The sequence below is a fragment of the Atractosteus spatula genome, chromosome 7, assembly GCF_055471065.1.
Source record: "Atractosteus spatula isolate fAtrSpa1 chromosome 7, fAtrSpa1.hap1, whole genome shotgun sequence".
Taxonomy (NCBI): Eukaryota; Metazoa; Chordata; class Actinopteri; order Semionotiformes; family Lepisosteidae; genus Atractosteus; species Atractosteus spatula.
In genome coordinates, this window is record NC_142712.1 from 18150092 (window position 1) to 18170956 (window position 20865).

General features: G+C 38.1%; 1 protein-coding gene across 1 annotated transcript in view; it reads left to right on the top strand.

The window, feature by feature from the left end:
• Positions 1-379: 379 nt before the first annotated feature.
• rb1 (retinoblastoma 1) overlaps positions 380-20865 on the top strand; it is a 94907-nt gene continuing 74421 nt past the window's right edge. Inside the window, exons 1-10 of the mRNA XM_088920177.1 lie at positions 380-608; positions 3803-3923; positions 5983-6086; positions 6533-6667; positions 9903-9947; positions 10997-11064; positions 13090-13200; positions 14389-14540; positions 16770-16847; positions 18750-18859. Coding sequence (XP_088776303.1) covers positions 493-608; positions 3803-3923; positions 5983-6086; positions 6533-6667; positions 9903-9947; positions 10997-11064; positions 13090-13200; positions 14389-14540; positions 16770-16847; positions 18750-18859 — 1040 coding nt within the window. The 5' untranslated portion in view covers positions 380-492. The remainder of the gene's footprint in view (positions 609-3802; positions 3924-5982; positions 6087-6532; positions 6668-9902; positions 9948-10996; positions 11065-13089; positions 13201-14388; positions 14541-16769; positions 16848-18749; positions 18860-20865) is intronic.

The following is a 20865-nucleotide window of genomic DNA, read 5'->3' on the forward strand; positions in this document are numbered from 1 at the left end:
GTACTTGTTTTCAAAACTTCACGAAAAGTACTTCACGACTCTCATGTGACATAATTTAAAAAGGGGGAGGACCGTGCTAAATTTCAATTGCACGGCTTTTTCAACAAAATAACATGTCTCGTCCGGAGAACTACAGAGGTTTTTTTTACACTTTGGTTTATGTTTACATAAACAATACAATTTATTATGTAAACAAATAAGTTTAACTTTTTCTTTCATTCTTACGACTGTTACAAGTTTCTTTCTCTGGGCAGTGGCCAAATGCCACAGGAAGTGACGGAGCAGGGAGGGAGGATATTTCGCAGTTTTCCCGCGGTTTGAGTGCCCTCTGAATCAGTTGAAACCAGAAGTACTTCTTGTCAAACGTGTGTAGGGGGGGGGGATTTAACAACAACAACAACAAACAAAAAAGTATCCAAAGACAAAGACGGCGATTCCAGGAGTGGTTCTCCGCTATCACACTTGCACTCGGATATTGTTAAAGCCATTGACATGCCTCCAAAAAGACGCAGCGCGGCTCCGAGCGCTCAGCTTTCTAAGGCTGCGGAGGATAAACAGACCAACCGCGTCGGGACGCCGGGTAGGAGCCCCCAGCTCTCTCTTGAAAGGTAACAGCAGATGCCAAGAAAGCGAAAATCTCTTTTGTTTCATGAGGAAGAGCTGGGTTAACTTGACAAGCTGTCATGCTGCGTGTAAACCTTTTGAGCGTGTGTAATGTAGGACCCGTTATGTTCGCCTTTGAGCAGCGCAGAGATTTAAATTCCCATGAATGAGGCTGACAGTGTCACTTGGGGTTTTCTCTTCTACTGCTAATCTTCCGTATGCAAGAGGTGCAGATACTACGCGATGTTTTTATTTCGTAGCTTTCTTTTACAAAAAAACTTCCCCCATTAGCCGGTGAAAAAGACTCCGTTTTTGTTTGCTGTGTTAGTCAAATAGGTTCCAGTCCTCATCAATTATACATTATTAAAATGTGCCCTTTTAACTTTTAGTCTTTGCTCTGGCCATACAGACGTTTTTTATGTGTATATGCTTACGGTAGATGGAGTTTAAAGTTCAGAAAGATATTCAGTCCCAGTTTGTGTACCGTATGTAGGTGGATATCATGGCTGAAATGTAACTAAAGTACAATAGCGTAAAGTTAAAGTAGAGCGTTGTTAGTAAAATGTACGTTTAAACCTCAATATGAAGTCTCTAGTGTTTATAATGATATTTTAACCCAGCGCTTCATAGTCCTTTCCATGTTAAGATATGCCTCTTGTAAGATTTGTAAGTTAGATCACTTTTAGTGAGAACTGAGCTTCATTGTGACCCACTGAAGTTCCTTAAATATTAGGAGGCTTCAATTACTTATTCTAGAAATCTATTTATAGATTAAAATGCTAGAATATTGTTGAAAAGCTGTCACCCACACCCCTTTGTGTTAGATTCCTCCTGTTCTCAATTTTAAATCTACCGACCGTTTGTATTCTCTGGTTCATGTTTATTGTTGATTCTAAAAAAATAAGTACAGTAGGCTGACTTTGTCAGTGCCTGTTGAGAACTGTCTTAGTTCGGTACTAAAGCAATGGTCTTGATGCCAGTCAGATGTGAAAATACAACCCACTACGATATTGTTGAAAAGCAAACACAACAGCACATATGTTAGATTCCAGCTTTATTTAAAAGTGGTTTATGGTTAAATGCTGACATTGCATCGTTTCATTTATAAAGTATTGTTAAAAAAAGCCATAAAGTATGTCTACAAAAGCAGGTACTGGTGTCACACTGTCTCAGCTTTTTATTCCTTTGCAATCGTTTGCACTGCATCACAGTTTAGGAAGCTTATTCTGGCTTTGCATGTTTACACATTTATTATTTTTGCTCTCTTCCATATTCTGTCTCAGTCTATTAATTAACTACCTGAATGTGTGGTGTTCCACCAGTTTATAGGGAATGTACTTGTAGGACATTAGCATCGATGTCAAAGCTTCTCTGGACTACATGAATAAACTATCACTTCAGTCTAATTCTTACAGTGTTAAGATATTAAAAATCTCAGGCACTTTAGCACTCAATCACCTGTGTAGAATAATGTAATGACTTGATAATCTGCCTTATATGTGTACATCAATCAAGCAATATTTATTGTGTTAATTACAGCTTGAATAAGAACACATGGCACAAACTAATATTCCACTCCATAATAATAAAATAGTAAATAGGTAAATCTGCTTCATTACTAAATACTGCAAGACATTTCTGTTGTCTGTTGAGGCTTAAATACTGCCATCATTTTTTAACACTGAGAGGAAATATTGTTGTACAGCTTCACATAATAAACAACTGAGGTGGAAGTGTTCAGATCAGGAATTTAAAACTGTCATAGTATGCAAGCTACCCCTGTACAAAACAAGAAGACTGAGAAGCAAGTGCAGAAAAAAATCATTAAGTTGAAAGGACTCTGCATGGATGAGCTCTGTTTATACAGTAACTATTCTTAATACACCTTTAATGATGCATCATTTCAGCCACCATACAATAAAACTTTTGAAAGAGACAGGTAACCATAAATTAATACAACTAAAAGCTAGAATGTAAAAGTGAGTGGTCTGATGTGGACTGGGCAATCATTCCGCAGATGACGACAAAAAATTTGTATTGGTTTGACATACATTTGGGAACCCTAAAACTTTTGCCAGAAGGAAGTTGAGGATGTGGGAAGAATCTGATATAATTTTTCCTGCCTGTTTGATTATGGATTTTTCAAAGATTGTCTGCAGGGAGGGGTGCTGTTTCACTCCCATGACTTTCAAAGCTGTCTGGATGATGTGGGTAATTTGCAATTTAAAATGAGCTGATAGATTACCAAACCACACTGAAATACCATACCTGATAATGCTCTCGATTACAGCACGGTAGAAGAGTAGCATTACTTCCTTCTCTTAGTCTTCGCAGGAAATATAAGCGCTGCTGAACTTTGGAGCAAACACTCTCAACATGAGTAGACCAGCACAGGTTACGGTCTATGTGTACTCCTAAGTATTTATATGAGTCAACCTGAGTGATAAGTTTGTTGTGGATCACTACCTGTGAGTGATCACCAACTGTTCTGGGATCGAAAACTATTTCTTTTTAGATCTAGATTTCCGAGTGTTCAGAGCATCAGCCTCTCACTTGGTATTGAAACAAGGCCCGTGTCCAAAAGGGGCAACCGATATGTGTTTGTAAAGGATTAACAGTTCACAGGTGTAGTTAGGAGCTCCAGCTTTCGACCACTTTAAGGTGAGTGTTTAGAACTTATCAATTTCGGATGTGTTCCAGGAGGTTAAAACAGATAATTAATTCACATGCATTTTACTTTTGGTTAAAGTTGACTAGCTGTAATGAGGAGCATATATTATGTACACTGAATCAGTGGATTTATCCTCCATCACCATTATTTAGTAAGACTGTTAGTCTTGAAGGTAATTGAAGCATTTTTTTGGTCAGGCAAAATTCTCCTTGTGTAAAACTGTTACATAGGTTGGGATGCTTAGTTCTCACTGTCAAGAGACTAGCCCTGTAGGCTGTTTCCGTAGCTTATTGTGGAGAATTGAGAATTGTATCATTTTATGGACTTCATAGCAGCATTGCATAACCTGTTCTTTTTTCCTTTCCAGTATGTAGTTAATAACTGCTTGTTCCTGTAGGAATATATTTATGGTTTGCCTGGTCTTTGCAGTGTTTTTTTGCCTTCTCCAAATAAGGCCTTCAAATACAACAGCTGTGCTGCAATGAGTTTCCATGCTGCAGTTTTCAGGCCAAGCTATTGTTGTTTCAGGCACAAAGACAAGGAGCTGCCGTTTGTCTCGCTGTGCCAGGAGCTGAGAGTGACAGATGAAGTGTGCAACCTGGCCTGGAAAATATGGGAGACGATGGTGGCCTCGGTGGATATTGTTCTTGTAAGTACTGGAGAGGAAATATGATACATGATGATATGGAAGCTGGTATCCTAAAGGTGCCTGTCAGTGCTACCACCTCTGTAGCCTGACTTTTCAGATCTCAGAAGTTAAGCAAAGCTAGGCCTGTTCACTGCTGGGTTTTGGAGACCTCCAAGGAAAACTGAGTTGGCAATGCAAGTGATGGTAGTGGACCACCAGGTGGCAGTCATTCCCCTGAACCAGAATTTCCAAAACAAAAGCACTGGGGACAGTGTTCTGTAGGAGGTGTTATCCTTTAGGTGACCTTTAAAGTTAAAGTTCCCCTGTCAGTGTTCTAAAGAATGGGGGTGTTCACCCCAGTGTAATGCTTTAATTCCACTCTGGGCTTGTGCAATCTGACCTCCCTTAAGTTCCTCCTTAAATTAATTGGTGAAGCTGTTTTTCACCTCTCCACATGATCTGCTGTGTAATGGGCTGCAGGTGCAAAATGACTGCCATGTATCACCCAGGTGGGACATTTCACTTGTGAATGAAGTGGATGTTGTCCTGTATGTGAAGTGTTTTAAGGTCTTTTTGAATGAAAGGTTCTAATGAGTGAGGCAAATTTTTATTTAAAAAAGTCTTGATAAGATTCTGGTTATTAAAACATTAATGGTTATTAAACCATTTCAAGTGTAGAATTTTAGAACCAAAGGGTTTTCTGATTTCACCCCTGCAGCACAATATTTGAATCAATTGCTATTTTATTTTTCACTGTGCCAGTCAAATATGGTGCCACTCAGTACAATACCTCCTGCTTAGTATGAATACCCTGTATTGGGGTAGCCTCACTGTAAATATAGCTAAAGGACAGTCTTGAAAACTTGAAACTTGAAAACTTTTATTTAGATAAGATCAATTTATTAGCCATATACAATTTCTTGCATTAGGAATGTGTCTTTTCGCATACCCCAACTTGCTCTCCATGAGACACACAGACAGGGAGAGAAGCTCGGGGTCAGAGCGCAGGGTCAGCCATTTATATAGTGCCCATGGAGCAGTTGGGGTTAAAGGCCTTGCTCAGGTGCCCAATGGAGTAGGATTCCTCTGCCTGTCGGCCGCAGGATACAAACCAGCAACCTTCCAGCCACAGGCGCAGATCCTTAGCCACAGAGCCACCGCACTGCCCCTTATTTCACCTCTCTCCCTCCTTTTAATCTTCAGTTAATAATTAAGCGGACTCCTTATCCTAACTGAATAATTATAACATGTTTTTTCTTGAGACATTACGAACTTCCTGCCAGTGTATACTGCATATGTGATGGTCATATCCTTGAACACGAATTTGCAAGGATAAGGATATAAGAATGACAAAAGGTTTACTGGTTTGGTTGTTAGTAGCTAATATAAGGATCTTTTATCTTTTTCTTTAAAGTAACCAGAGTATCAGCTTCAGATTCTCATAACCTTCTGAGTAAAAGTGCCACCTATTGTTAATAGTCCTTTAGTTTCCATATGTTCTTGGGTTCATGTTATATAGTTGTTTCAGAAGAGGTTCATTTGTTTGACTTCAATATTGTCCCTCATAGTCATCGTCTTTATTCAAGAGCAAACAAGCTGATCTGTAGTCTGTTAATTATACAGTTTTAACATCCCTTGATACATCTGGTGAATTATGAGGGGAAAATAATTAGAGGCTACATTGGGCATAAACAAGAAAAAAATAAAGTAGGATAAGGAATATATAAATGTGACCTACAAGAAAACCTCTTTAATAAGAAAATTATGTTGTTGTATATGTTCTTTATGAACACTTTCTCAAGAGTCTTAATCAAGAAATGACGGTAAAAAAGCTTATAGCTTTAAGGAATCAAGTTGAATAGTTTTAATGGATGTGAAATGTTCAAAAATAAAATCTGAAACATTGAAAGCCTGCTTGTTAAGTGAAAATTTTGCCCTTGGAAAGAGACTGCAAGTCTTTATGCAGCAATGGTTCAGTTTAGTTTGGGCAGTACTGTGAAACTCTGCATAATCCATATCTGTCCTATTAAATACAAGGTTAAGAAAACTCTTCACGTTTTCTCTTTTGAATTTTCTTTAGGACACCAACCGCAAACACTGGGGTGCCTGTATATTTGTAGCTGCTACAGACCTGGATGCCATGACTTTCACAATCACGGAGGTACAGAAGACAGTGGGTCTGAAGTGAGTATATCTGTTTTTTCACATGGTCACACACTTTCTCATCTTGTTTGATATGGGATTGACCGAGAGTCAGTTTAGCCCTTCCACCAAGATATTGGAGAAATGGAAATGTTGCTGGTGTGGTGTGAGTTTAAACAATGTCTTTAACTTCTGTAACAAGCAGTCTAGTATACCTGTATGCCGATATACTGCATCTTCCTTATGTTGACAGAAGGAATACAATATATGGACTTTCCTTAATTTAAAAGGTTAAACTATTCCATTTACAGCTTAAAATGTGGGTAACAAAACATAATATTTGCTATGTGTGGATGCTTAACAGAAGCCTTCCTTTAGTAATTAATTAATAAGAGTGAATGAAATTCTATTTTATTGCACAAAGGAGGACTTAATTTAGAACATGGTGGGTGAAATAACGGCCAGCTGATGTCCTGTTTCTCTTTCAGTGTTGTTGAGTTTTTTAACCTTTTGAAGAAGATGGACATCAACATGGATACCATCAGTGTTAAAGTGAATACTGCAGTGTCCAGACTTGAAAAGAAGTATGAAGTCCTGCTAGCTCTGTTTCAGAGGTTTGAACGGTGAGTACAGCGTTGTGGCCACTAAGGGGCTCCCTCACACTGTTTTGCAGACAGGCAGCGGTATTTGAAAGTCAAGAAGTGTGTTGTGAATGACACTGTAAAATTTCACACCCTCTGTATTGCTGAACTGGTAATCTGTCATGTGATTTTAAGCTGGTTAGGTAGTTTAAAATTGCTGGTCAATTGTGAAAAATAAAAAAATGTACTTATGCTAAATTATAACTTTTAAAGAGTGATTTAGTTTTCTAAGATGAAAGGTATAGTTATTTATTTACAGTCTGCATCTGCACTCAGTCTCTTTCTGTTCTGAACCACCATCCTGGATGAATCCAATACCATGGTGGCACTTTTTATCAATTTTTATCATGGTACATGCTTGATATTTACTCTTCATACTTACAGGATTGTGTTCTTCATTCTTAGTTTTTTTTTTTTAGCTCACCGGTGTTTTTGTTGCATTTCTTTCACTTCAGGCTTGACAGCTTAATATAATGAAAGTGTCTCCTTCCTGACTTTTTAGGTATGGTCTTTAATAGTTTTCAACGCAGTGTGGCAGCAAACATATTTATTTGGCTCTTTCAGAATCGGTAAAATCAATGAGGAGCTGACAAACATCCTGTGGTTCAGCACTGGTAAATAAGTGATTGGGGAAAAAAGACCTGGTGTTTGCACTTAAGTCCAAGTCATGATTGGTAATCCAAGCACTTATATGGTTTCTCTAGACAAAAGGTATTCAGTAAAACTGAATAAGGGCTTCTCACTCTTTGTCAGATCGGATCAATTTTATTAAAGCATCTCTAGAGGGCAGCAGTGATCACTTTGAATTTTAATTTGAGTCGGTTGCTTCATTGAATGTTGAACTGAATGTATTTTAGTCACAGTATAAAAGAGTTTTATGTCCTGTACCATTAGGAAAGGTATGAAATAACCTGCTCACATCATTGTTGGGGAAAAGATGACTCACCTTCAGTGCTTAGCTTTATAATGCTTTAGCTTTACACGGAAATCTCATAGCTATAATGAGATTATTCTTAAATTTCCTTGACTCACGAAAGGTTGTTTTTATTCTATTCGGATTGGTAGATTTGGGACTTGTTCATCATTCGTTTTTTGTGCATCCAATTTCAATACTCGTCACTTGTTAATTATTTTCCGTCAGCAGATGTGGTGTTAATTTAAAAAACCCCACCAAATAACAGCTTCTTGTTTTTGGTAGTTAAATTGTTACAGGCTTTTGCTACTTTATTATTTCATTACTTTACCCAAACCTCCTATTTCAGAAGTGCATTGACATACAAGTTAGCTTTGTGGTGATCCAAAACTGTTACCCTGAAGATGGGGAGAAGCTTATCTTCTAGTGCTGGTGGAAGGTGAGGTGGTACAGTATGTGCTTGCTAAGCTGGAGCAAGAGCAGTCATTCAGTTGCCCAGTGACCCTGGGCTTTGGAGTGTCTGCAAAGGTAGAATGAAGGGACAATGACTGTTACAGGGAACAACCACGTCTGCCATGACTTTAGTTAACAAATACAAGTATGTTTCAGTGAGCTTCTTGAGTCAACTGATTCTGTTGGAGGCACTTTCTCTTCTGCTGTACTGCTCCCCTTTATCAGATAAGTGTTAAATGTAAGACCAAATGCTTTTGAAGATTTGTATGATAAAGGTTTTCAGCAGTTTTTTTTTTTGCTTATGAGAGCTCTTTAGTGGTGTTTAGACTTGGTAGGATTTGATATTTACATTTGTGTGGTTCAAAAAATATAAATGCTGTCCTTTTAATATTTTTTCAGAAAGTGAGAGACTTGAATACCCATCTTTTATTTAATCTTCTAATGAATAGTCATAACGTACTTGTGTTAAAAATGAGGCAACTAGTTAATCTGCATTTACTTTAAATGGAAGCTTCCCACCCTCTGGTCATTTACCTTTAGAGTTTTGATATGGTGTTTTATGTCCAGCAAAATAAGTGTTAAACACTACCATGCCTATTTAAATGGAAAAGGCCTCTGCAGAGTGTGTGTGTGGGTCAGTGATCACCAGATTGAATCTGGGCGTGCCATTAGATCCCAGTGGCTAGGAGCTCTGAGGAGGGTGGAGTAGTGGAGTCCAATGGGCTGAGTGCTTCTAGGGATGAATGAGGCCTGTTCAGTTGTGGGATCCTTGGCTGACTGAACAACAGCACCCTCTGCAGCTCGTAGGATGCACCTGCGAGGCTGGTGGGTAAATAAGATGACGCCTTTTAACCACATTCAGAATTTTCCAGATAGGAATGAAAAATATAAGAAGGGATGTATGAAATAGTATGCAGAAGCTATATGTAGCTATAGATCTAATGGCATTAGCTTCACACTATAAAGATGTAAACGTGAGCTGCACCTTTGAATGAATTGCATGGGACAAGTCCCATTGAGGCTTGAGCTCTGTTACAGATAAAAACCAGGGTTGTGTCAATAGCCAAATATGACTGGGATTCACCAAGAGGCTGCACTTGGCCAGTTATGGGATGAGCAAAGTATAGGGACGGGGGGTAGTCTGTGCTCTTGGTGACACAGTGACCCCTGCAGTCACCCAGGTGCTTGCAGGAGTACAGCTCTGTAAGTTTGGGACTCCTCCTCCAATTTAAATTGGGACGACTCCTCCATTCGCCACCGTACCTCCAGTACAGGGCTATTGCCTGCGCCAAGTTAAAAGACAAGTGGCTCGAAGATGCACGGTTTGGAGGAGGCAGCGTACATCTCCTCATTCTTCCCTGTGTGTAGTTATGGGCCAAGAACTGAAAAACAATTTGGCTATTCCAAATTGGGTGGAAATTGCAAAAATAGTGAATTCCCAAATGAAAAAGAAACAAAACGTTTGTGTACCAGGATAAATTAAAATAAGATCATAAGACATTTCTGGATGGAGCTGTGGGTAAACCTAGACACTGCCTCAGCAGCCCAATCTTCTCTCTTCTCTGATGAACCAGGAAGCTACTGTTTGTAATAGGCTGGTAATATCAAGTTCTTGCAGCCAACTGGACTTTCAGTATAAAATCTTGGGCAGCACTCTGCCAAAAATTTTAATTCTACCAGTTGTAGAAAGCCTTACATTTACAAAGGTTTTGTTTGGGGAAAACTCTTTATTAGGGTTCGTGTGTGTTAAAGCTATACAATTTATTCCTAAAATGTGTTGTAAAAATAGTGAGCCTTTGTGGGGGAAAAACTGCTTAAATTGTAGATTAAACCTTTTTTCTTTTCTTTCAGGACATGTGGTAAAATCTACATTGCTGTCTCTGATAATACGTACATGTAAGTTGAACCCATTTGACTCCATCCTTAGTAGTAATGGACATACCAGGAATATTCTTTCTTAGAAAAGCTTAAGGTTGTCGACTGTCTGTGCTTCATGCGTCATTAGTAAAAATAAGCAATAACAGTAAATTAACTATCTTTTTAATTAAAACAAATCTTCAAAACGGTCAGGTAGCCTTTTATTTGGTTGTGCTGAAAACAAACCCTGCATTTATAAAATCTCCTTGACAAGAAACCTTTTCCCAACCCCCTACTGCCAAACCTAACTTTAAAGTCTTATAGGTGTGGAGAAACAAAAGCACCTTGCAGAAATCCTCATAAACCAATGTAGCTCATGCAAGCTCCACGCAGTAAAACCTCCCATCGGAATTAAATTGGAACTGTCAGGCAATAGTGCTCAGCAGCTAGTTATTATTAACATATCACTGAAGAAGCCCAAAGCTGTTTTTGAAAATGTGTGGAAATTCCCAAGAGCCATATTCAGACTCTTCTTCTGTTCCTTTCTCTTATGTAAATAAGAGGCATATTCTCCTCAAAATTTTGTGAAAATGGAGAAGGAAAAAGGATACTAGGAGTATTTTCTCAAAATAAATCTGAAATCTGAAGTATTAAGTATCATTACACGCATACAGTAGTCTCACTGAACTCAGAACATTAATAATGTTTTTATTTTCCAACACTAAAATGCAGTAAACTGGATGGAGATAACGAGAGCAAGTGGATTCTGCCTCTGCTTCGCCATTAGTCTTGCATGTGTTAGTCTTGTTGGATCTTGTACAGTGTTTTCATCAGTTATTTAAGGCATTGCTATAAGTTCCCAGGAACTAAGTATAAGTGTATAAAATAGCTGAAAAACAACTATGGGCAGGCTGCTGTTTTGTTTTTACCTAACTTTAAAATAACTTATGTGGTCAGCTTTTACTGAAAATGATTTAATACTTTGTATTTAATATTACTGCCACAATGTCAGTGCTATAATGATATTGTGATATTGTCCTTAAACTCTTAATTAGATGATCTCATGTTTGCTCTGTTGTTTTCTTCAGAGGAAATGCAGGAGCTGATGCTAAACAGATTATGAGAAGCTGCTGGACACTATTTCTGTTGGCAAAAGGTAGGTTTCTGTTACTATAAGATGCAGGTCACTGACCCCAGCGTTACTCACTCTGTCTAGCAATCAAACAGAAATTGGCTTTTATCTGACATGCTGCTTAAGTGCATTAAGCTGTACAGGGTTATATGTAAGTTTGTGTATTATTTTAATGAAGAGAGATAAACAAATTGACTTTTCTCTGGATGCTTCAGAGAAACAGACTGTTTAGCATTCTAATGCAGTTTGGCCAACATGTTGTATGAGCATTAAAACATTTGCCACCTGTGTTGACTTAGTTACTTGGATGTTTTTATAAACTTGCTAAAAAAGCGTTCTAAGCATAGGATTACTACTTAAAAATGTCTAGTGAAAAAGCTTGTAAGTTGAAGTGCTTTTTGAGTTGGAAAGCTAAATTGCCTCTGCTTCAGATGACGTTGTATTGTTGGAAACAGTTGATAAACAGTTAAAATAACCTTAGAAACACAATACGTGTACAAACGCATCCAGACTGTAGCTCAGGAATTGCAATGTTTAACACAACTGCAGTGAAAACCAACATCCTGAAATTTAAATTAAGCTACTCTAACCAGCGTTTAAGTCATCCTTCCTTTTGAAGGAAGAGGACATTAAGTAATGTCGCCTTTTTCTATTTTAAAATGTTGCTGCTTTCGATAGTCAGGTGAATGCGTCATGTGACTCCTTTTTTGTAGTGACCTCTTCTATCAGCCAGGCTCATCAAGGCAAAACTAGCATTTAACCAGATCTATGATGTTTCTTTAATTTAATTGTAACTTACGCTGCTGAACTAAATTTACTGCTTGAATTTCTGAAAGTCAGTGTAAAAGTTGATGGATTCAGTTCCATCGATGAACACTGTATATGCAGAAAAAAGTTGTCTGGCTTAATTTGAAGTTGAAAGAAGTGTTACAGATTATAGCTTAGATAAAAAAAAACTTTGTAGCTGTATTAGGTGTTAAAAGCAAAAAATACAGAATATCGCCGAGTGGTTCAAACAGCAAAAGCACTCATTCTGACTGTAGATTGAGCTTCCTAGCTCAGATACTTTGGTTCTGATTCTAAACAATGTCCAAAGCTAGCTGTGACCAGGGTTCCTTTGGGCATTTAGAAATGTATATAGCTGGCATTCTGCTCAGCAAGACCCTGGGGACTCAGGACCGTGTATCTACAGTCAGTACTAATTCTGCTGTGATGCTCTGTGGAAGTCCTCCTTTTCTACCTTTGGCATGTTACTGTAAAATGAGTTGATTGGCAGTCAGTGACTTTAAATGCGGAGAGAAAAAAACAATTAGACATAGCAAAATTCTCCCAAATTACTGAATCTTGGCTGATGCTAAACATTTTCTGTTTGTGGCCATATTTGACCCAAATACAACATGGTTTTGGTGGGTTTAAATTTGGTGAGAGTTTCCTGGGCTGACTGCACAGCAGCTGCCACTCTGACTGGCCTGTCACCTGTGCTTTGGGCTTGCAGGGTGAAAGAAGTGGGCGCTCAGACGACAAGTTTTTAAAGATATTTCTCATGGTTTCTCAGGTAGCTACTGTATGCAGTGTTGTAAATTTGAGTAAATTACCATATTTTAAAATCCTATCTCTGGGCTTGTATACAACAAAAATAATGGATTATCCTAATTTTAAATTAATACACACAAATGAAATATGAATAATTTAAGTTGTGTAATGAAAGAAGCTGCAAGCAAGTCATACAAAACAGACATTCTGAGTGCGTGCACAATATTACCAGAAAATGCAAAGGTTTGTCGTGCTGTTGCGTGCGAGTCTTCTTTTTTTCTAAAAGGAACTTTACCCTACTTGTAAAGTCTTGTTGACTTTTGGCGAAGGATTTCCTCTGTTTCCTCTTGCTAGCGTTTTGCCATTGCTAACGTGTTTGTGAGTTCTGTTCTATTTTTGAGCAACCAGCTCACTTCCCCTCCCCCCAAAAAGCCCGCCAGACTCTGTCCTCACTGGCCAAGGAACCATTGACACCCCACCTCTGATGGCAGTGTTTTGATCTTCCTTTGCTTTCAGGAAATGTGCTGCAGATGGAAGATGACCTGGTGATCTCTTTTCAACTGCTGCTGTGTGTCCTTGAGTACTTTATCAAGCGCTCTCCCCCCACTGTTCTCCAGGAGCCTTTCAGTAAGTGAGGCATCGTAAAAACTAAACAAAGGGGCTCAGAGATTGTGGGACAGCCTTCAGGATCAGGCTGAACAGCCTTAAGCTCTGTTCATGCCGTGATATTTCTATATTGGACGATTTTGGAATATTAAATAAGATGATAAAACTGCTTTTCAGAAATAAATGTACAAGCCAGAGAAAAATGAAGCTGATTGACTTATTATATCCAAAAATTGTAGCCTCCACACGTCATGAAATAATTTGACAAAGCAGTATGGATCACAGACATCTTATGAAATGTCTGATTTTCTTTCTTGTCTGAAAATGTACAAATGTATCCCCTTAATAATTTGGGAAAACCTAAAGGTTTCAAACCTCAAAGCTTTTTTTTCACTCTGGTATTAACCGTTGACTAGGAACTGGAAAACTAAAGTGAGAATATACAGTATATGTTTTTGCATTATTCCTCAAAATTAAATGTTCTGATGTCTTCTCTGTGAAAAAAATACTATAATATTCTGTAAAAAATACATACCGTCACAGTTTGCAGTTATTGAAGTTCTGCCTTGCCAGACATCCAAACCACAACAGAAGTAATAATGCAATTTCTAATGTCTGTCATCATTGCCAATGTTGATGAATGTCATTCTGTCACCTTAATTCCCCTTGCCATGATGTCTTCAAAACTGTTTTTGGGCAAATAGTTAGCCTGGCACCAACCAATCTGGGCTGTCACATGGAACAGCAGGAAGTTGATGGAAAAGCACTTGATGACAACATTGTTAAAACATGGTGCACAAAAGATAAAACCCTCTTGAGATGTGTGCTGAAGGAAATGTTCAAAGACAGAATTTTCTTAAACTTTTATTGGGGACGTTTTAAACTGCCCTCTGTGAAATTTGGGAGTGATGTTAAATAGTAATATTCCATCTGACTGCAAAGTTAAGAGGTGGTTTATCTTATCAAATTTAAAAATGTGAGTTAATTAAAAGAGCAAGGCCATCAATTACATTTGCTGTAGTGATTCAAGTTATGTACTTGAACCCGAGTTAAACCCAGTACTGATGGACTCTGTAAGTGGTACACATCCAGTGATCTCTATTTGATGAGAAATACTTGATACTCAACAAACTTAGCGGCCTTGTTTCTAAGTGCTGACAGGTTCATATGGTGAACTCTTGCTGGAATTGTTTCTTTCCTTCTAAACAGAGAATGCTGCCAATGGGGTTCATAATACCACCCCAACAAGGACATCACGGCGCGGCCAGGGTAGGGGTACCCGTGCTGCCCCCAAACCAGCCGACACTGACCTGCGGGTGATGGAAGCCCTGTGCAAGGAGAATGAGTGTACTGTGGACGAGGTGGGACTGGGTTCCTCATCACATCACTTTCAGTAAACGCTTATTCAATTCAGGGTCGTAGCCTGGAGACTTTCCTGGGAAGCACTGGGCACAAGGAGAGACACACCCTGGATGGGATGCCAGTCCATTGCTGAACCCAGAGCTTTATACAGACACACGCACTTGCAAAAGGGCCAGTTTTCCCAGAAGCCACTTAGCCTACCAGTGTATCTTTGAACTTTGGGGGGGGAAGTGAAGCATCCAGAAGAAACACATTCAAGCCGGTAGAGAACATGCAAACGCCATGCAAATAGCATCCCAGGACCCCACTGCTGTAAGGCATCAGTACACTACTGCACTCTTCAGGGCCGTATTCATCCCTTTTAAAATGTCTCGCATTTTGTTTGTAACATGTTACATTGTTACTATGGTTTTGTAAAAAGGCTTTATTTTTTTTCGAAAAACATCTTTAATTTTTGCATGGCAGAAATGCTTTATCATCATAGGCCTTTATTTCTCAAAGTGGATGTATTCACAGTTAAACATAATTATGTGCAGAATCATTATTTCCCAACATCTGCTTTTCTTTGAAGTTCTCTTTTATTTAATGTGTTCTATTTTATCATTAACATATGTGGCAGTTAGCATCTCCATGTGTAATGTATATAATGTTAGATCACAGAAAATAAATGCTTTGAGTAATTTACTTACATCATTTATAAGGAGAATGTCTGAGCTGTTTCTGAAATTAGGGGACAAGCCTTTTCCCTAACTGCTAAACACAATAGAGCCACTTTTTTGTAATCTTGGCTGAATCAGCAGTTTAATTTTAGACACTCATGAATCTGCAGTATCCGTCAATTAAAGCCAAGCTGACAATGGTTCATGTCACCGTGAGCGAGCGCTCCCCGAGAATCAATGAGAACACGGTTAAATTTGGTAACAGGAGGGGCAGTAATAGTGGCCTGCCTTTCCCCTGTCAGGGTCTGGGTTAGGCGGGATGCAGGCTTCTATTGTTAATCGTTCAGACCCATTATTCCCCCAATTACCTGTGGGGTGGCCTGCCTTCAAGTGATAGAGCTTCACTGTGCAGTTGGACCCACCAGTGAGCCCTTTCCTTCCTTTATGCTCAAAATAGATAACTGACCAACATCACTCAGGCATTTTTCTTCTTGCTTAAGAAATGAGTCAGACTAGTATATAACTGGATTCCATTTTTAGCCAAGTTAAACCCACTTTATTTATAATCAAAGACACCCTGTCTGCTGACTGTAGAAATACAAAATAAATGTTCTAACACTGTGATCAGGCTGAAACATGTTATGCTACAGCATACATCTTGAGAGTTTAATGCCAAATGTAGTATCTGTCCCACCGTCAATATCGCCTTGCTCATTCCTTGTGGGGTGGTCTGGCCTAGATGTTGTAAATAAGGAGGATTTGGAAGAGAGGAAGCTATGTAACCCATTTTCAGTAAGAAATTCATGTAAGGGGGTCTCATCTAACCATTTTGTAAAGGGCATCCAGAGTATCAACTTCAACTTTACCAGGCAGCTTGTCCCATATCCCCACAATAATTTGAATTACAAAAACATCCTGTTCTTTGTTTTAAAATCCCTTCCACTCTGTTTCCACTTGTGTACTGTGGTTCATGTTTAACTGTTGATTCTCAAGACATCCATCAGGTTGACTGTCAATGCTTTTGAGAATTTTGAATGTTAGAATCAGCCCCCTCTCAAAGTCTTCTCTTCAGAATTAAGAAAGATTATTTTAACCAGTCAGTGTGGGACATTCATTAGAGCCCAAAAATCAATCTGGATGTTTGAGGATGGCAATATATTACTTCTTAGTAACCAAAATTGTAAATGGTGTTCCAAATGCTTTCTAGTGTGTTTTATGTTATTAGCATTACATCTGATTTAAACTAAATATCTTGACGTCCTGTCTTTTTATTACTTTTCCACATTGCCTGGAAGTTGAAAATGATGTGCAAACATCCACAGTTAAGTCATAAGTAGCTTCTCCAGGCTTCATTTTCTAGTTGTATTTATTATTGCTACTGTACCTGAGTGCAACACCCTGGCATTTCAGCATTAAGCAGGTAATGCTTTGAGACGATCTAGCTGGCCTTGCGCTCAGGAACCTGTTTGTTAAGGCTATTCTTAACACAGGGTGTTAAGTTATTATATGGTAATGGTACAAAACTCATTTTTTTCTTGTTCACTTTACCATCTTTTTCCAACTCCTCAGGTAAAGAATGTGTATTTCACCAGTTTCGTGGCCTTCCTTGATTCTGTGGGATTGGCAGGCTCACAGGAGATTCCTGAGGTACGTTTAAGCTTTTTAAAAGGGTAGAATCATTAGCAACCACAATTGAAATAATACAATTAGCAGTAACTTTTATTAAATTACTATATATTAAATTAGCATAATAACTAAAACTTTTGGAAGTGGCTTGCTGCAGTGTTTGTTGTATTAGGTTTTCCTTGTTCCTCTCAAGAATTTAGCATAGTTGGATTTGATCTAGCTGGACGTCTGCTTATCATGGATGACACTTAGTTACTCCAGGAATCAGATCAGTAAGTGTTTTTTGTTGAAAGCAAAAGTAGTACAGTAAATATGCATGTTTTAACACATTGAAGGAGGGGCAAGGCACTGATTTAGTACTTGTGTATTTGTTCAAGCTTCATTGGATGAGATAGTTAGTGTCAGCCAGGAGTTATTGTTTCAGGCCCAATGATAATAGTATAACCTGCCAGTTGTGAATTGTCTCAAGATTCAGTTCTGGCCATCACCTTCTTAGGGGCTTTCTGTATATGCCTGTTTGTGCTCAGTGTGGCAGGTATTTATATCGCAGTCAGTCATCGGGGACATAGTACTCTTAACATGGGCAAGTTTATAGAGCAGGAAGGATTCACACAGGCTGGTAAAAACAGCCTCGGCATTGCAAATGAAAGTTTTCATTATTATACAAGTAGTGACAAGCTTGTCTCTATACAGCTGACAGCAACATAGTGTTCTGGTGCCTCGGCTGACTTGGCTAAAGGCCAGGGACACTCATGCACATTACTCCACTTCTTGCTTTCACGCACAGTAGACTGTGCAATCCAATCGTCAGCTGTCTGTGCCAGGCAAATTCCCCTAAGGTGGCAATTACTTTTAGCCTTTTTTTATTCTATAAGGAAAACATAGCTGTATCTCATGAAGAATGCATAACATGAATGTACAAAGTAAAAGGAGATTTTTGTTTCTTAAGATTTTCTAGCTTGCTTCTAAATTTGAAATAGAAGTTGCTGCAAAAGTCTAAGGAAAAAAGAAGGAAGTGTTGTATTCTGGATCAAGAGTTACCATCAAGGGTTTTACAAGAAATAATTTAAACAACATTTTAGGTAATAAGAAATTAGTTGGGAGGTCATATGGGCTTTTTAGGGACAACATGTTAGTTGTACATCACAGTGCGTTCACTGTGTGGAAGATCCTTTGCTCTGGAAGTATGGCTAAGGATCTTGGCCCTGAATTTCTGGTCTTTGAGTGGATAGTAACACAAATACATATTTTTTAAAAAACTTTGAATGTACTTAAAGTTTTAGCCAATTCCATCCTCACTTTGGTGTCTTTTACTAAAGCAGCCACAGGAATTGTTGTTTAACACCACTATAATACAACTGTTAATGGAGAACTAGGAAAAATATTACTAGCTCAGAATTCATGACCATGTCCATGACTAATTCATGAATTCAGATCTAAGTTCAAATCAATTAGAGTTTGTCAGAATAAGCTAATTCATGTTGACCACTGTCATAGTACTTTATTGATACAAATGACCTCTTACCTTATTTTTAATGTTCTGGAGTTGAATTTTAAAGATTTAGAAAAGTACAAAATGTCTAAATTCCAAGAGGGCTTATTCAAAAGGCTCATACTGAGTGTTTTTCAACTGACCTCACTCACCAAAACGCACCACTTGCTTGGTCACCCTACCACCAGTGAAAAAGTCGGTTGTTTCTTGTGCAGAATTGTAAACTTCCCCACAAATGGATGGAAGTGATCAATGTTCTTTTGGGGAAGCAGCAGTAACAGTATGTAAGTCAGCATGAGAAAAGGTCATTAAATGACCATTGTTTTGATTACTGCTTTAAGGTTTGGTCCCACTCGTATTCAGCATGAGTGATAATTGTTTTATATGCAAATTCCTAATGTTTTACAATGATCAATTTTGTATTGTTTCAGTCTGAAGATCTTTCCAAACAGTATGAAGAGCTTTACCTTAAAAGCAAAGATTTTGATGCCAGGTTGTTCTTGGATCATGATGAAACCCTACAGCCAGTTAAAACAGATGTGTAAGTACAACTACGAGGCTGGGACTCCTCGTTGTAGTTGAAACTTCTGAACAACTCTTGAAAATATTTCAAAATGTTTAAATTGCATCTGTCCCTTACCAGCAGTATACTGTAAATTGTCTCTGGGTTATCTCAGCCTTTGTTCTTCAATACTGTTCAAGTAAAAAAAAAAAACTTTCTATTCTTTTTGTCTCATGTCTATTGTCTTTTGCTGAATGTGAACATTTAAACTTTTATACAGTAGATTGTGGCACTGTTGCCAAGGACATTGCCTGGGAGTTTTATTTTATTGTTGAGCCAACATGACTCTTTGTTTAACCATAAAACTAAATCTGTAAGACGGAAAAGGAAAAGTGTACACCGTGGAACAAAAGAGAAGAAAAAACAGATTGTTCTGTTGTTACAAAGTGATGTTATTGGGTATCTAAAATAGAAATATGAAAAAGACCCGGTACAGTAATTGAGTTGGCATAAATGCTATCTTTGACATCAAGAGATCAAAGGAAAAACTTTTTTCACTCTCAAAACTCTAAGAGCAACGGACAGCTCAGCAACAAGACAGCCAACCACAGAACGTTGATTCCCTGTTTCATAGCACATTAGTCTGTGTTGGGTTTCTTAGTATTTTCAGCTGTCTACTATATGTAATACTTTTTTGCTGATCAGTTTCTCTTTTAATTTCAATTGAATACAATGAACCCCTACAGAGCAGTGGTTCATTTTCCAGTATAAAATATTCTACAGAATAGAAATGTTTCAGCGTTTTTACCTCATTCTGTTGTGATTTAAAATAATGGAACAAAACTGAGCTATTACCACCACGTTAAATTCTGGCTGCCACATGGCCCTGAATTTCTAATGCCCAGATTCTTAGATATCTTCAGTATGTATTTTTTGGTCAAGTGTCTCCATGTGAGGCAGCCCATTTTCTACAGCTTTGTGCCTTTAGGTGTTTTTCTCATAAATTTTTAGAAGCTTGTGACACAGTAGTTTTAAAACGGCCATTCCCATTTCGGAATAACGTTTGCAAATTTTGTTCTGAGCAGTTTTTTTTCTTTGAACTTTGAACCTGTAGCTCCATTGTGCACGAAACACTTTGTTTCTGTTCCTGTAAATGCATTAAAGACATTTTGATGAGTCTATTGAGACATCATCTAGTATATTATCAAATCAAGAGTAAGAGCCCTAGGCCAAGGTCCCCATATTGTATTAAATTAATAGAATGAAAGAAATGCCAGAAAACTTCATTTTGAAATGAAGAAACAAGACCCCCAGTCCACCTGAATTCTGATTTCCACTGGACTTCTTTAAAGGTATCCACTTAAAATAATCAGTTTTCTCTATATTACTTATCTCTCAGTAAGAGAATATTAGGGAGAGCAATGTTCTTGTGCAAGAGTCAAAAAAGCCCAGGTGAGCAATTTAGTGCTGTGTCAGGGAGCATTTGTTCAGATAGCACAGATATGAAATATATTTGTGGAATTGATAAGGTTGGTGTTAGATACTTTATTGATCCAGTGAGGGAAATTGCAGTGCAACAACAGCTTAACACAGACAACACAGCAACAGTGTAACGAATGATACAGTAATAATAATACAATACATACAATACAATCAGTACAGTGAGAAGTGCACTAAGAAGAGTTACTCACAGTCTAGAACACACAAATAACAGAACAGTACACAAAAAAGTCATATTGTACGATATAAATATCAATGTATTGCACAGGTCCCTGGCATATATTGCACAAAAACGCTTGTAAACGTGTTGCAGCATTCTTTGCTTACACATCCGAAAAGATATTTGTTTACTGAATGCATGTCAGCATTGAAATAATAGCAGAAATGTCATAAAGTTGCATCTTTACTTTTACCCATGTGGCTTAGAAGTTATAAGATGGGTATCCAAGCTACATTGTTAGACTTGCTCGTCTGCCATTAGCTGTGTAGTAAGAGTATTTGGGATATTATACTTTTAAAACATGATGCTCTTTTGCACATTAGAA